Here is a 13,534-nt window from a genome sequence, read left to right as displayed (position 1 = left end):
TCTTTTAAAAATACTATATGCTAATGCTTCTGGTTAGCTGGGTAGTGGAAGAGGGAGAGGGTTTTATCAGGAAGTAGTGATATAAAAACAAAACACATCAAAATTAAAAAAAAATAAGGAGCATAGGAATGAAAAACCCTGCTTTCTTCCAGTAACTAAATGTATAACCTTAGATCACTCACTCTGTATTGCTGCATCTGTAAAATAAGGGGTTGGATTGTTTCTCTGGTTCTTTACCTTTTTTAAGTATGAGGACTTCCTTTTAATATGAGCAAATTTTGCAAATCCCAGCGAGGCAATGAGTCTGCTCTTAGCCTGTAGACTCCTTGTGTATAGCAATTATTTTTTTAATATCTGCTTCCCCAACATCTGGTACATAATCCTGTGCTTAATAAATACTTGTTGATTAATTTATTAGCATAGATTGAGAAAATACACAATGACAAAAGGTCAGAATAAATAGAGAAGGAACATGAAATCAGGAAACCCTTGATTCGTATCCTGCATCTGGTGATTAATAGCTTTGTAAACATGAGCAAGTCACTTAAGTTCATTAAGCCTCAGTTTCCTTATTTGTAAAAAGGGGATAATAATACCAGTAGTAATCAATTTGCAAGGTTGTTGTGAGGCTCCAGAGCAATAATGTGTGTGTCACTCTTGGCAAACTTTAAAGTATTTTACATAAATGTGAAGTGTTATTATCATTATAATGAATAATGATTCTGTCATCATGATTTTCTATTTTAGTATTTACACTGAGCTAGTGATATATGTGAGACATGTTATTTATTGGGTATACAGAATGTATGGTTTTGTTCACTTATCAATTTACTTACAAATTCAAGGAGGCAGCTACGTGGTACAGTGGATAGAGTGCTGGGCCTGGAGTCAGGAAGACCTGAATTCACATCTGGCCTCAGATACTTACTAGCTGTGTAACCCTGGGCAAGTCACTTAATCCTGTTTGCCTCAGTTTCCTCACCTGTAAAAAATGAGCTGGAGGAGGAAATAACAAACCACTCCTGTATCTTTGCCAGGAAAACCCTAAATGGAGTCACAGAGTTGTATGTGGCTGTACTACTGAACATACAAATTCACAGTTCCTTAAGAAAAATTCTGCAGACACAGTCAGTCGCTTTTTGACATCTGCTGCCAAGGTTTGGAATTACTGTATTAGGTAATCAGTAAGTTCCCTTACAGTTAAAAAATTCTTTGAATTTATGGAATTAAGATCCTTGTGACCTGTGTCAATTTTACCTGTTCACTCCCTTAATAAGGTAAAATCTTCTTTCAACCTAATTGACTTAAAGGGTTAATAGGATCACAGATTTAGAACCTGAAGAAAACTCAAAGGTTATCAAGTCTACCTCTTAATTTTACAGATGAAAAATGACAACAACAAATATCTAAATCCTGAGGCTTATAGAGGTGAAGTGATGTGCCCAGGGTCATACATCTATTAAGTCCCCTGGATCAGATTTAAACTCAGGTCTTCCTCTTGACTCCAGATTCAATGTTTTATCCACTGCACATTATTGTATCTTGGCTTAGAGGGAGAAGTGGCTTGAGGAGTCACATAGATTTATTCTTCAGGTATATGTGCATGTGAAGTACGTGTTCTGTGTCCTCTCCAAAGTTCCTGATTGCCAAGTACAAACTTAACGTAATCACTGATTCCTTTTGTTCCATGATTTGTTGATATGTCTTTGGGATGTTGAAAGGCAGATATTCAGCTATCTGGGCATCTGCAACTCATTGCTGATTGGGTAAAAGTCAGAAGGAAGTTAGATTTATTCATTTGATTGTTTGCCTTAATATTTTTTAAAATTGTCTCCCTCATTTTTCATTTTTTTTTTCCAGTCACAGATGTTCCCTGAGAGGGGAGGATCTCAACAGACAATGGCTCTCTCCTAGTGCGCAACACCAGCCAACTATCTACCATACCAAGGGCCTCTTACACTATTTAAATAACATTGGCCGGACCCCAGTGGTGAGTATTCTTTACTTTGTGACTGTGAAGCTTCCTAAGAAATAAACTGTAATCAGATAATAGGAATGTTCCAACGCTTTCACTTGAAAGACACTATTAACAGTGAGGTGTTTTAATAGGTGAAGAACCCGGTGCTAGCCTTACATAACAAAATTACCTTGCTCACTCAAGGATTTGAATGGAGGTTTAGTTAGCTGCCCAATGATCCACATCGGAGGTGTCAAAATGACTACATGACACCTGCAATTAAAATACAGTAAAATACTCCAAGCAAGATTTGAAGAAATAGCAGTAGCACAGTAATTACTGTGAAATACATTGTAAAAAAATGCCAGAAGTCAGCCAGGTAAAGAGAGCAAAAATCAGGAAGCATGACTCTACCTCTAATATCTAATGTGAGCCCAGGAAGAGTTTCCCTTTTAAGATCCTCAGCTTTGACATTATCAACATTAACAACAACTAAAAAGATAGGAGGTTGATTCAGTGATTCACTTAATGGGCCCTTGCAGATTGATACAGCCCCTCCACCTGGAGGAAGGCAGCTGAGCTCCAGCTCAACCCTCATTTAGTACCCTGTTGAGAGGGCATCTCTCTGGGTGGTACACTAACTACTGGGTAGGGAGGCTTGGCAGCAAGAGGACGAGGGAAGAGAGATATTTTCATAGGGTTGGCTGGCACCTTACCTGACTCATGTAAAGCAAACCAATAAGGCAGGATTCCTCTCTGCTCTGACAACCTCTAATCGAAAAGAAGAAGATTTATTTTAAAACGTGACAGGTGAAAAGCTTGTTTAAAAATATAAATAAACACTAATTAGCTATAAACATGACAACCACAGACTTGTTTCCTGCTGGGAGCATCTGAAAGGTGGGTGAGAAACAGCTGAGTACTAAATGCTACTCACAGTGTTACAACGCTCTTTAATGGGCTCTATATCACCCTTTAGTTACCTACCTGGATATATTTAGTCAACCTCCTGAAGATACCATAAGCACTGTCATTCATCCGGTATTTGTTCTTATCTTATTCAGGGAAGACTGTCTCAGTGCCAAAACAAAGGAAACATAAATAAGCTTGAGGAACCCTTCTGGGGTTCCATGAATGGTGATAAATTAGGGTTCCCAGCCTTCTGTTGGACAAAGGCAATATTTTCTTAAGTTTTATTATCATTATTATTATTTTTACAGGAGAGCAGATGAATTCTGTGTTTGTTCAGTAAGTACTCCCTAGGAGCAGTCAGGTGGCTAATGTAGCAATGATACTCAGCAAAGTCAGTGCCCCACATGGCAATCACACATTAGCCAGTGGTCTATGGAGGTAACCTGAACTTTTAGAAGTGGGGGGGACAGCAGGATTCTGCCACTACATCATGTCCCTTAGGCGTCTCAAACTTAAGATATCCAAAATAGAACTTATTATCTCTTTCCATCTTCAAACCATACCCTCTCGTGTAATTCTCTTTTTAGTAGAGGCCACCACCATTCTTTAGGTCACTCAGGTCGGCAACTTCAGAGCCATCATCAACTTTTCCCACTCCCTCACCCCAAGTATCAAGACTTGCTAAATTGTGTTTATTCTGGGTCTATAATATCTCTCCCATCTCTCTCCTTCTCTGTACTTACAGCCACCCCTGGAGTTCAGGCTGTCATTAATTCGTACCTGGACTACTTCATTTGCCTTTGGATTGGTCTTCTTGACTCAAATCTCTCCCCTCTTAAATTCATCTCTCACAAGAGTGTTAAATTTCAGAATGATATTCCTATAATGAGATAACACATGAAATATTCACCTAACATATAAAGCAAGCTTTAAAGATCTATCTTAATGCTATCTAACATTAATATTATTGCTATTATTATTATTATTAGAAGAGATCTAACTATGCCACTTCCTTATTCAAGTGGTCCTCCCTTATCTCTATGATAAAATAAAAATTTTTCTGTTTTGCATTTAAAGCTTCTCACAACCTGACTCCAACCTACCTTTCCAACTTTATTGTGCATTCCCATTCATGTGCTCTTTGATCCAGACAAACTAGACTTTTTGCTCTTCCTCATACATGCTCTTGTTACCATGCCTTCCCATAGACTGCCCCCCCAATATTTGAAATGCATGCTATCCTTATCTCTGAATCTCAGAATTCTTTGTGGGTATCCAGCATGGCAAGGTATACCTGAGGTAATTTGTAACATGGGAAATCTCTCTTAATCAGGCACAGGTATGCCAGTGGGTAGAGGAAAATGTAGACAAAGCCTTTGGATTTTCAGGTCAGGGCAGCTCACTGGGGAAGTTGGGGGTGGGGTTAGGTTAATGCCTCCCTCAATTAGATCACTGATATGGGTGGGAGGCCATACTTCCTCCTCAAAATGTTCCTCCCCATCTCATGGAGCCCTGTCTGCCCAAAGATGTTGATGCCCTTGTGACAAATACATGATTATCCCATTCTATCCTCTGTTTTCATGTTTGTTCCAGTCACCTTGAGTTTGGGAGATTTCTTTTGATTCTGTGGAATTTGCTGGCCCTTTTTGCCCAGCATCAATAGTGTATGAGTAATAATTAGAATTTAAATTTTCCCTGCTAGTGATACTGGCATATAGCCCTTTTTCCCCACTAGGCATGGCCTTGGACCATAAGAGTCCTTCTCAACTTGCTAGAGGAGCAGCAAGGTTGTGCCACCTCTTGGATACTGAAGAGAAGACAGGAACTAGCCAAAGAGCTTTCAAATTCTGCTTGATTCCAATAAAATAAACTCTAAGTAAGGTACAAGTAATAGGAGCTATGCAAGATAGAGAGGTAATTATAAAGAGAGGGAAAAGATATTTAGGTGGAGAATTCTTGAGATACAGGAGGAACTGGTACAGGAGGAACACTTGTACAAAGAGGAAACAGACTACAGACAGGATGTGCCTAACTGGTTAATGCAAGGAGTAAGACCAGTTGGAAGTTTCCTTTTGCATTTTATACATATATACATATAAATATGACCCATACAAATATAAATATATACACATATAAATGTGACACATATAAATACACATAGAAACATATATGTGTGTACATGCATACATACATACATACAGGCCATTGGCATTATAGAAGATAGAAGATGTATACAGATCTGTGTATATATGAACATGCATATATACACATGTATGTATATATCTCCTACAATGCCTGTGTTCCTATGTGTATATGCATATATATATAATATATGTGTGATCACATGTATATGTATACAGATATATGCATATATATCTGTATACATATATGCATATATCTTCTACAGTGCCTATGCTCTTCACAGAGGCAGTAGTCTTGTGACTGAATTGGTTGGGGTAGATACAGCATGTGAGAATTGTATATCATTTGATCCACCTCAAGAAAGATGCTGGGAACTTAGATTAGATTCATGTACAGAGCTAAGCTTTTGTAGCAGTCTCTGGCTCTTGTCCCACTGTAGAGACTCAGAATTGAGGAATTAGGAGAGGTTATCGATCTTGGTATCCTCCTTGCTCTTTACTCTCCATACAGGCATGTTGGTAAACTTATTTTTCTGTCTCTTTGAAGAGCCTATTGATTTTAGTTTACAATTCATGTGAACCAGCTTTTTTCCACTGGGAGAAGGAACTAGATTTTTTTTTCTTCGTTTACTCTGTCCTTCTCTATGGGACCTAAGTGGAATGGAATTTGTAATTACTCAAATAATTTTCCTGGACAACAGTTAAGCCTAATTCAGTCCCTGTGGCATCTATTTTTTTCTGAATTAATCAGCCTCTTTGAAAATGGAAGTCAAAAAAAGGCCAAAAAATAATGGCATTTTCCATCCTGAGGTGGCATTGTCAAGTCCTGTTTTAACAAGATTTGCAAGGAGCTCCAAGCTCTCTGTACACTGTCCCTTCCATCCTCACACTCTAGAAATTTGTCAAAGGAGACACATTTCTCTGACATTGCCACTATCTCCAAATGCTCTATCCCCTCCCTGTGTTCCCAGATCGCCACCCCTACTCTGGCCTCATTTTCTTTTCTTCAAAACTCAATAATTAACCAGTTTTACTTAATAGTATTTTTTATCCTTGAATCACTTTTTCATTGGTCCAATAACCTCTCATCCCTTTCTGGATGACAATGTTAGATTATTTTCACCATCTACTGTTGGTCCTGTATGTGTACTGTGTAAGCCAGATGGAAGAAGTCATGAAATTCGGCTAACAGGGTCATGTATGAATTTATGCTATGTAACCTCACCTAGGCCCTCATCTGCTGCATACTGATATTTTTATTCTTTCCTGATAGACCTTCTATGCCACTTCTCTCATCAACTATTCCAATCTTCTCTTATTTCTTCAAGGCCCCAACACTATACCTCGTATTTTCACTTACTGCAGCAGATGACCTTGCCAAATATTTCACTGGAAAAAATTGAGGCCGTCTATCATGAACTCTCTCTTCTCCCTAACACCATACTCCAAATTATGACAACCTTATTTCCTGCTCTCTCCTCATTTGCTCTAATTTCAGAGGAAATGGCTCTTCCTTTTGTAAATGCCAAACTCTTGACTTGTGCCCTTGAACTCATCCCTATCTGGTCATTTGGAGAAGAGATGTCAAACATACAACCTGCAACATTCTAAGTATGGCCTGAATGAGATTAAAATGTAATTGAGAAATATTTAACAAAACAAAGAAAAATAAAATAAAACATAGATAATGTCAATATGTGGTTTTCTAAGTCAACATGCATCCAGAGGAATCCTTAAGTATAGCTCAGTAGCCCTATTTCAATGTGAATTTGACACCACTGTTTGAGAGAGACTTGTCTGTTCTATTATACCCTTTTTATTTCTCTAATTTTTCTGCCTCTACTTATCCCCTAGCCTTTTCACTACTGCTTATAAATGCATCTAGATTTCACCCATCCTTTAAAATAATAAAAACTTCATTTGATGCTACCATCCCCTCAGATTTACTGTCCTTTATTTATTTTCCTTTCCACATAGCCAAACTCTGAGAAAAAGCAATCTGTACTTTTGTCTCTATTATCACACTTCATACTCATGCCTTAAACCCTTGCAATCTGGCTTCTGACCTCTTCTCCCAAATGAAGCAAACTGCCTCTTCAAGAATTCCAGTGACCCATTAATTACCAGTTTTGATGACTTTTTAATGAAAATTTGTATTTCTTAGTCTTTTTTCAGCTTTTACCACTGTTTTGCACCTCCTCCTCCTAGATACACTCTCTTCCCTGGGGCGTCAAGACACTGCTTTCTCCCGGTTCTGCTGTTACCTTTCTGGTCACTTTTTTAAAAAAAAATTCCTTTGTTGGAGCAGCATCCCTGTGCCTAACCTTGCAACCCTTAGGTGTTCTCCAGGCCTCTGTCCTGGGTCCTCATCTCTCTATATACTTTCAGTGATCTCATTAGGGATAATGGGTTCAAATAATGCCTCTATTAAAAGAAGTTCCAGATATAGATATAGTCTCAGTCTCTCAGATGAATCCTAGTTCTTTATGAACTGTCTGTTGAATACCTCCAACTTGATTACATTTGGCATCTCAAATTCAACATGTCTAAATAAAACATAATTGTTTCCCCAAATCCTCTCCTCCTTCCTAAATTCTCTCTGTTGAAGGTGCCACTCTTCCTCTAGTGACTTAGATTCTCAACCTCAGATTTATCATTAAACCATCATTTGTCTTATCCAACCAGTTGCTAAGTATTTTAAATTTTACCTGTACAGTATTTCTGTTCATCCCCTTCTCTGTATTTCCATGGCCATGACCCTAGTTAAATCTTCTTTGCCTCTCACCTGGACTTTTCCAATAGCATTGTAATTGGTCTCCCTGAATCCAACCACACCCATCTCTAATATATCCTCTATTCATTTGCCTAATTTATGTTAAAGAACAACTTTTTTCATGCCACTCCCCTCCCTAAAACACTCCAGTGATTCCCTTTTTCCTCTTGGATAACACATATACTCTTCCGCTGGCTTTCAAAGCTCTTCAAAGTCTAGCTCCATTCTGTCTTTCCAGTCTTGATGCATATTTCTCATTTTCACACATTCTCTTTTCCAACCATAATGGCTTGATTGCTGTTCCTCTTTGTGAAATTCTATGTTTTTCTTCTCTGTCTTTGTATGTGCTGTGTCTCATGCCTGGAATGCCCTCCATCCTTTCCTCAGTTTCTAAGAATTCCTATTCTTTCTTCATGCCTCAGCTCAAGTGACATGTCCTTTAGAAAACTTATCTGGATACATCTACTCAGCAGGGCCTTCCAACAGGAAATTACTTTATACATATTTCTTATTTAATTAATAAATTAATTAATGTATACACATTGGTTTCCTTGCCTTCAATAACAATAACACTAAAAACCAACATTTATAATTCTAATGTTTGTAAAGTGCTTTACAATTGTTCTATCACTTGATTCTTACAACAGAACTGGGAGTTGGTTGTTATTATCATCCCATTTTTACAGATGAGGAAACAGAGCTAAAATATGTTAAATGACTTGTTCAGGGTCACAGATCTAATAAGTATCTGAGGCCAGATTGAACTCAGGTTTTCCTTGACTCCAAGTCTAGTGTTCTATTCACTGTGTCACCTAGCCACCTATATAGAAAATAATCACCTTTAGAATAGGGACTATTTTCATTTTTACTTTTGTATCTTCCATGCATAGTAAAAGGCCTGGCACATAGTAGGCCTATCCCTGTTTTTGTTTTTTGTTTTTTTTTTTTTTTTGCTGAGCAGTTTTTATTTATGATCTTGGACACTCATAGTAAGTTCTCTGAAAATCAAATGTCTTGCTTTTTAATGGAAAGTTCAGTAAAAAATACTTGCTGCCATAGATTAATGAGAGAATGCTGACTAGAAGACTCTGATATAGTGAAAATCAAAAGAACCTCTTTCTTTTCCTATGAAACTAATATCTGAGGAATTCAGATATTAGTTTGGGGCCCTTCACTCACCATGATGCAGTATGATGAACTTCCCACCATTCTGTAGTGCATCTCTCTTTGACATACTCCACTCTCCCTCATGCCTCCATTAATTGTGACCTTTTGTCTTGGAACTGGCATCAAATCAATTTTGCCATTCCAGGAAAGTCATGCCATCGAAATAACCTATGACTCCATTCACCATGCCTGTGTCTTCCCAGCCCAAAACACTTCTGGCCACCACTCCTCATATGTGTTGTCTATTAGGATGTAACTTTCTTGAGGGCAGGGTCAATCATGCTTTTTGTTTTTGAAACCCCAGAACTCAGGATGGTTCTGATCACTCAGCCCTAAGCAAATGCTTTTTCCTCTTTTTTATCCATTTATATTGCTCTAAGTACTATAAGTCTATGGTTTCTGGAAGTGAATTTTTAGCACCTTGCTCTCAAGCAGTGTTAAGCATTTTCTTTAAAAAATAATAATAGCTCCCAATGTTGAAACTCATACTTTGCAAACTGATTTCCTCACACTTGCAGCATATCCTATAAGTATGTCCCCCTTCATTTCAGCAGTGAGTAAACTATGGCTTAGGGAATCAATGGAATAATTTAATCAAGATCACATGTAGAATATGAATCAAAACACACACACACAGAAAACCCAGCTTTTTGGGTTCCACGTCCATTGTTCTCTCTACCACATCAGACTGGCTTCAATCTAGAAAAAAAAAATCACAGAATTCCAGGCCACTGGATAGAAGTACTTGGGGGTGAATGCATTTTCTACTTAGAAAAAAATGCTTAAGAATTGTTTGTTTGACCCCAGGGGACTCACGATGGAGAATGCTATCTCCGTCCAGAGAAAGAACTGTGAAGTTTGAATACAGATTGAGGCATACTACATGCTCGCCTTTTTTGCTTCTCTTCTGTTTTTGTTTATGGGGGTTTTTTTGGTTCTGTTTCTTCTCTCTCATGATTCATTCCATTGGTCATAATTCTTCTCCACAGCTTGACTAGTGTATAAATTAATTCAATGCAAAGTTATACATGGTAGTTAAATGAGATTCCATGCCGTCTTGGGGAGGGAGGAGGGAGGGAGGGGAGAAATTCTGGAACTCAAAATTTTGTAGAACCATGTGTGGTAAACTAAAAATAAAATAATAGTAATAATAATAAAAAGAATTGTTTGTTTGCTTAAAGGGCGGGCAAGTCCATAGGTTTGTCCCTTTCTTTGTATGTCTAACACTTAGCACAATGCCTAACACATACTAAGCTCTTAATAAATGCTTGTTGACAGGCTGATTTCCTTTATGTGAAGCCCAGTGGCTTACCTACATTTTTTTAAATTGGGAACCTTATGATTTCCCCCCTCCTCTCTTCTTGATGTAAAATGATACCTGTCTCTGAGAACTGGCTGAGTTGATGTTTGCACAGTGATTTTATTTCCATTTATGAAAGGTGCTATATGACTATAGCATGCATTAGTCTACTCATATTCATTATTTGCTTACATGGGATCTATGAAAGGACTATTCAAGCTTTCAAAAGTAGGCTCTAGCAAGAGGGGGAGGAAAAAAATACCCTTTTAATCATATTACTGTGGTATAATAATAGGACCCACCTTGGGAACTTTCCAAAGCAGTTAGCCAGTTGCATATTATATTAAGCTCCATGTGGTTAATTTCACTCACAATTAGCCATTGGAGGAGGCCAAATCTCAGCTCTAAGCAAAGACAACTTCATGAAGGCTTCTTTGAAACTGGCCTTGAGCAGCTCAATTTAAGTGAAACTCCTGAGTTGGGAATAGGAATGGGGCTTAAAAATCCCCCTTCTGATACTTTAAGACTCAATTCCATATACACTACCTTTGGTTAACCTAACCTTGACTGGATGTTGCTGATAACTCAGATAAAACGCTTAGTAAGAAAAAAGCATATCTGTCATTAGAGGAACTGGTAAATGCAGTCTTTCCCTCTTTCCCGTGGGGCCATTAGCCAGTAACTGAACATGCCACTGATGTTATTTACCTCATAGGGATATTCACCCCACCCCAGAGTTTCTGCTGAACAAAAATCTGTTGAACATCATACATGAGCCATAAGGGCTGAATCTCCAGGGTTCCCATAATCCTTGGGTTGTTTAATTGGAAATGCTGTTGTTTTGGGGTTTCCATCATATCTCTCAGACTATGCCTCCTCCCAGCACCAGCCTTGCTTTCATTTTCCTGTGGCAAAGGTATCAATAAAGCAGAGATCTTGCCACTGGAAAACAGAAACAACACCAAGATGCCAGGAATGGAAAACATGGCAAGCCCAAACCTAACAAAGTCATGAAGTAAACAAAAGCTGTGTCAGCAGATTTGGCAACAGGGAGTGAAGGGAGGGGTTTGAAGGAGAAGCTGAGCAAAATGTATTTAGTATAGAGTGGTCAACTCTAAAAAATGATTGCAGATTAATTTGTGGAGGAACAGGGTAGGATGGGGAGAAGCATTTAAAGGGAATATCCAACAGCCAACAGCCATATAACCCATTCCACAAATATTTATATCTTTCTAGAGGTACAAAATGGAGAACATCAATTCCAGATAAGTCTGTTATAAGGAACTAGTATTCTTCTTTGTTGAAGCAAATCATAATGAGGCTTGCATATACATTAATTAAATCCAACTCAGACAATAGTTTATGCATAAAGACCTGGCATGTATATATGTGAGTTGGTGGGAGGAGTGGGGATTTGAGAGAAGATGGTTCTAAGTGCTCTGGCTTCAAAGTTGGTAAGGAAGAATCAGTGAGTATATCGCCTTCTTCCTTTTATTCTTCTTAAATTAATTGATACATTAAAATGATGACAATGGTTGAAGATGATATCTCTGCAACACAATAAAATGCTGATAAACCAGTAAAGGGGTACTCTGCTTTCTACAGTAGGAGCTGATTTTTTTGGAGTGTGGGTCCATGTTGGGTAATATTAGGAAATCTGGCCCTCTATTCAGCAATTATTGGTCATACTCATAGCAATCATAAAACCCTATGGAATGCCCGGGAGTAACTGAGTTTGACAGGGAAGACCTAGACTGCATTTAGCCTCACCCCATACATTAAAATTAGGTATTAGACTTGGAAGGCTGCTTTAAAACATCTTGACACATAGGCAAAAATCTTTCAAAAAGCACATAGTTATGTTGGTAGATTCTCAGAAGTCTTTGATAAAATCCAGCATTTATTTATGAAGACTAAAGCAAGAATATAAGTTCTATGAAGAAAAGTAATCTTTAATTTTTGTCTGGGCATCCTAGCATCTAACATAGTAGGTATTAATAAATGTATGTTGAATTGATTTAAATAAATGGATTTTTATTTAACATAAAATATCTAGCATTAGAAAATATCCACAAAAATAAACAGTGCAAAGATATTAGAAGCCTTCCCAATAAGGTCAGGTACAAAACAAAGGATCATTTTTAGTATATCTATTTGATACAGTATTTGAAATTATAAATATCACAAGAAGAGAGGAAAATGACAAGGAATTAACATTAGTGATGTGATCCAAATATTTATGTTTTCAGATCAAATGGTCTGAAATCCAGTAGTCTCAAAAATAATTACTTATATAATAATGAGTTCAGTAAAATCACAGGATATAATATTATGGAGAGGAGATAACTATTAAATAAGTAGGAATTACAGGAGATAAGAGGCTTGCTTCATGACAAGAAAATGAAATAATACCAGAAAATAAAAATTATCAGATAAAAAGAAATAACTTTCGGGAAATGTACATGGCATATTTGATGGATCAATTATTGAAAATAAAGGAAGAATTTGTGAAAATTTATAAATCAATGAACAAGCTTTTCTTACATGCCTACTACATGGTAAAATAAGAGAGTAAGTCCTGGGAAAATAAAGGAAAAAATTAAAGTCTTGACCTCAAGGAACTTATATTCTGTAAGCAATTCACAAATTATAATTCCTAATGGGTAGCCAAATAATACTAAAAGAGAATTTGAAAAGAGGAAACAAATTTTAAATAATATAACATTTTTAACCTCATTTATGGTCAAAGAAATTTTGGCTGATGCTAGAAGCCATGAATAGAATCTAAGATTGATGGAGCTGAGAAACTAGTGGATCTGAGAAGTCCCCAGAATGTAGAAGCAGACAGGAGACAGAAGAGAATATATGCTACTTTGAATTGAGTACAGTTGAAATCAGCTGACTAGAAATAGATACACTCTGCAGTTTATGTAGGCAGTTGATCTGATTGGTGGAAAGTTCAGTTTCAAGAAGTTAATTAGAGAAAGCAGAGTCTTCTATTATTTGAAGAGTTGACTGGAGAAAGGCTCCCTTGCTCTCTAGTGATAATTATACCTTGAATAAAGAGAAACACTTCACTGGCTTGTTTACACTGTTCTTTTTTGTATTTTTCTTTTTAAAATTTAAATTGATTAATTTATTTTAAGTTTTCAACATTCATTTCCACAAGGTTTTGAGTTCCAAATTTTCTCCCCTTCTCTCCCTTCTCCTCCACCCCAAGATGACATGCGTTCTGATTATGCTTTTCCCTAGTCTGTCCTCCCTTCCATCACCCCACCTTCCCC

The 13,534-nt window shown here is 37.4% G+C and overlaps 1 protein-coding gene across 1 annotated transcript in view; it reads left to right on the top strand.

The window, feature by feature from the left end:
- Positions 1-13,534, top strand: part of AGBL1 (ATP/GTP binding protein like 1) — an 864,618-nt gene that overhangs the window by 437,327 nt on the left and 413,757 nt on the right. Inside the window, exon 19 of the mRNA XM_036736570.1 lies at positions 1,861-1,990. Within this exon, the coding sequence (XP_036592465.1) occupies positions 1,861-1,990 (130 nt within the window). The remainder of the gene's footprint in view (positions 1-1,860; positions 1,991-13,534) is intronic.

The sequence above is a fragment of the Trichosurus vulpecula genome, chromosome 8, assembly GCF_011100635.1.
Source record: "Trichosurus vulpecula isolate mTriVul1 chromosome 8, mTriVul1.pri, whole genome shotgun sequence".
NCBI lineage: Eukaryota > Metazoa > Chordata > Mammalia > Diprotodontia > Phalangeridae > Trichosurus > Trichosurus vulpecula.
This window is presented reverse-complemented; position numbering and strand designations above follow the sequence as displayed.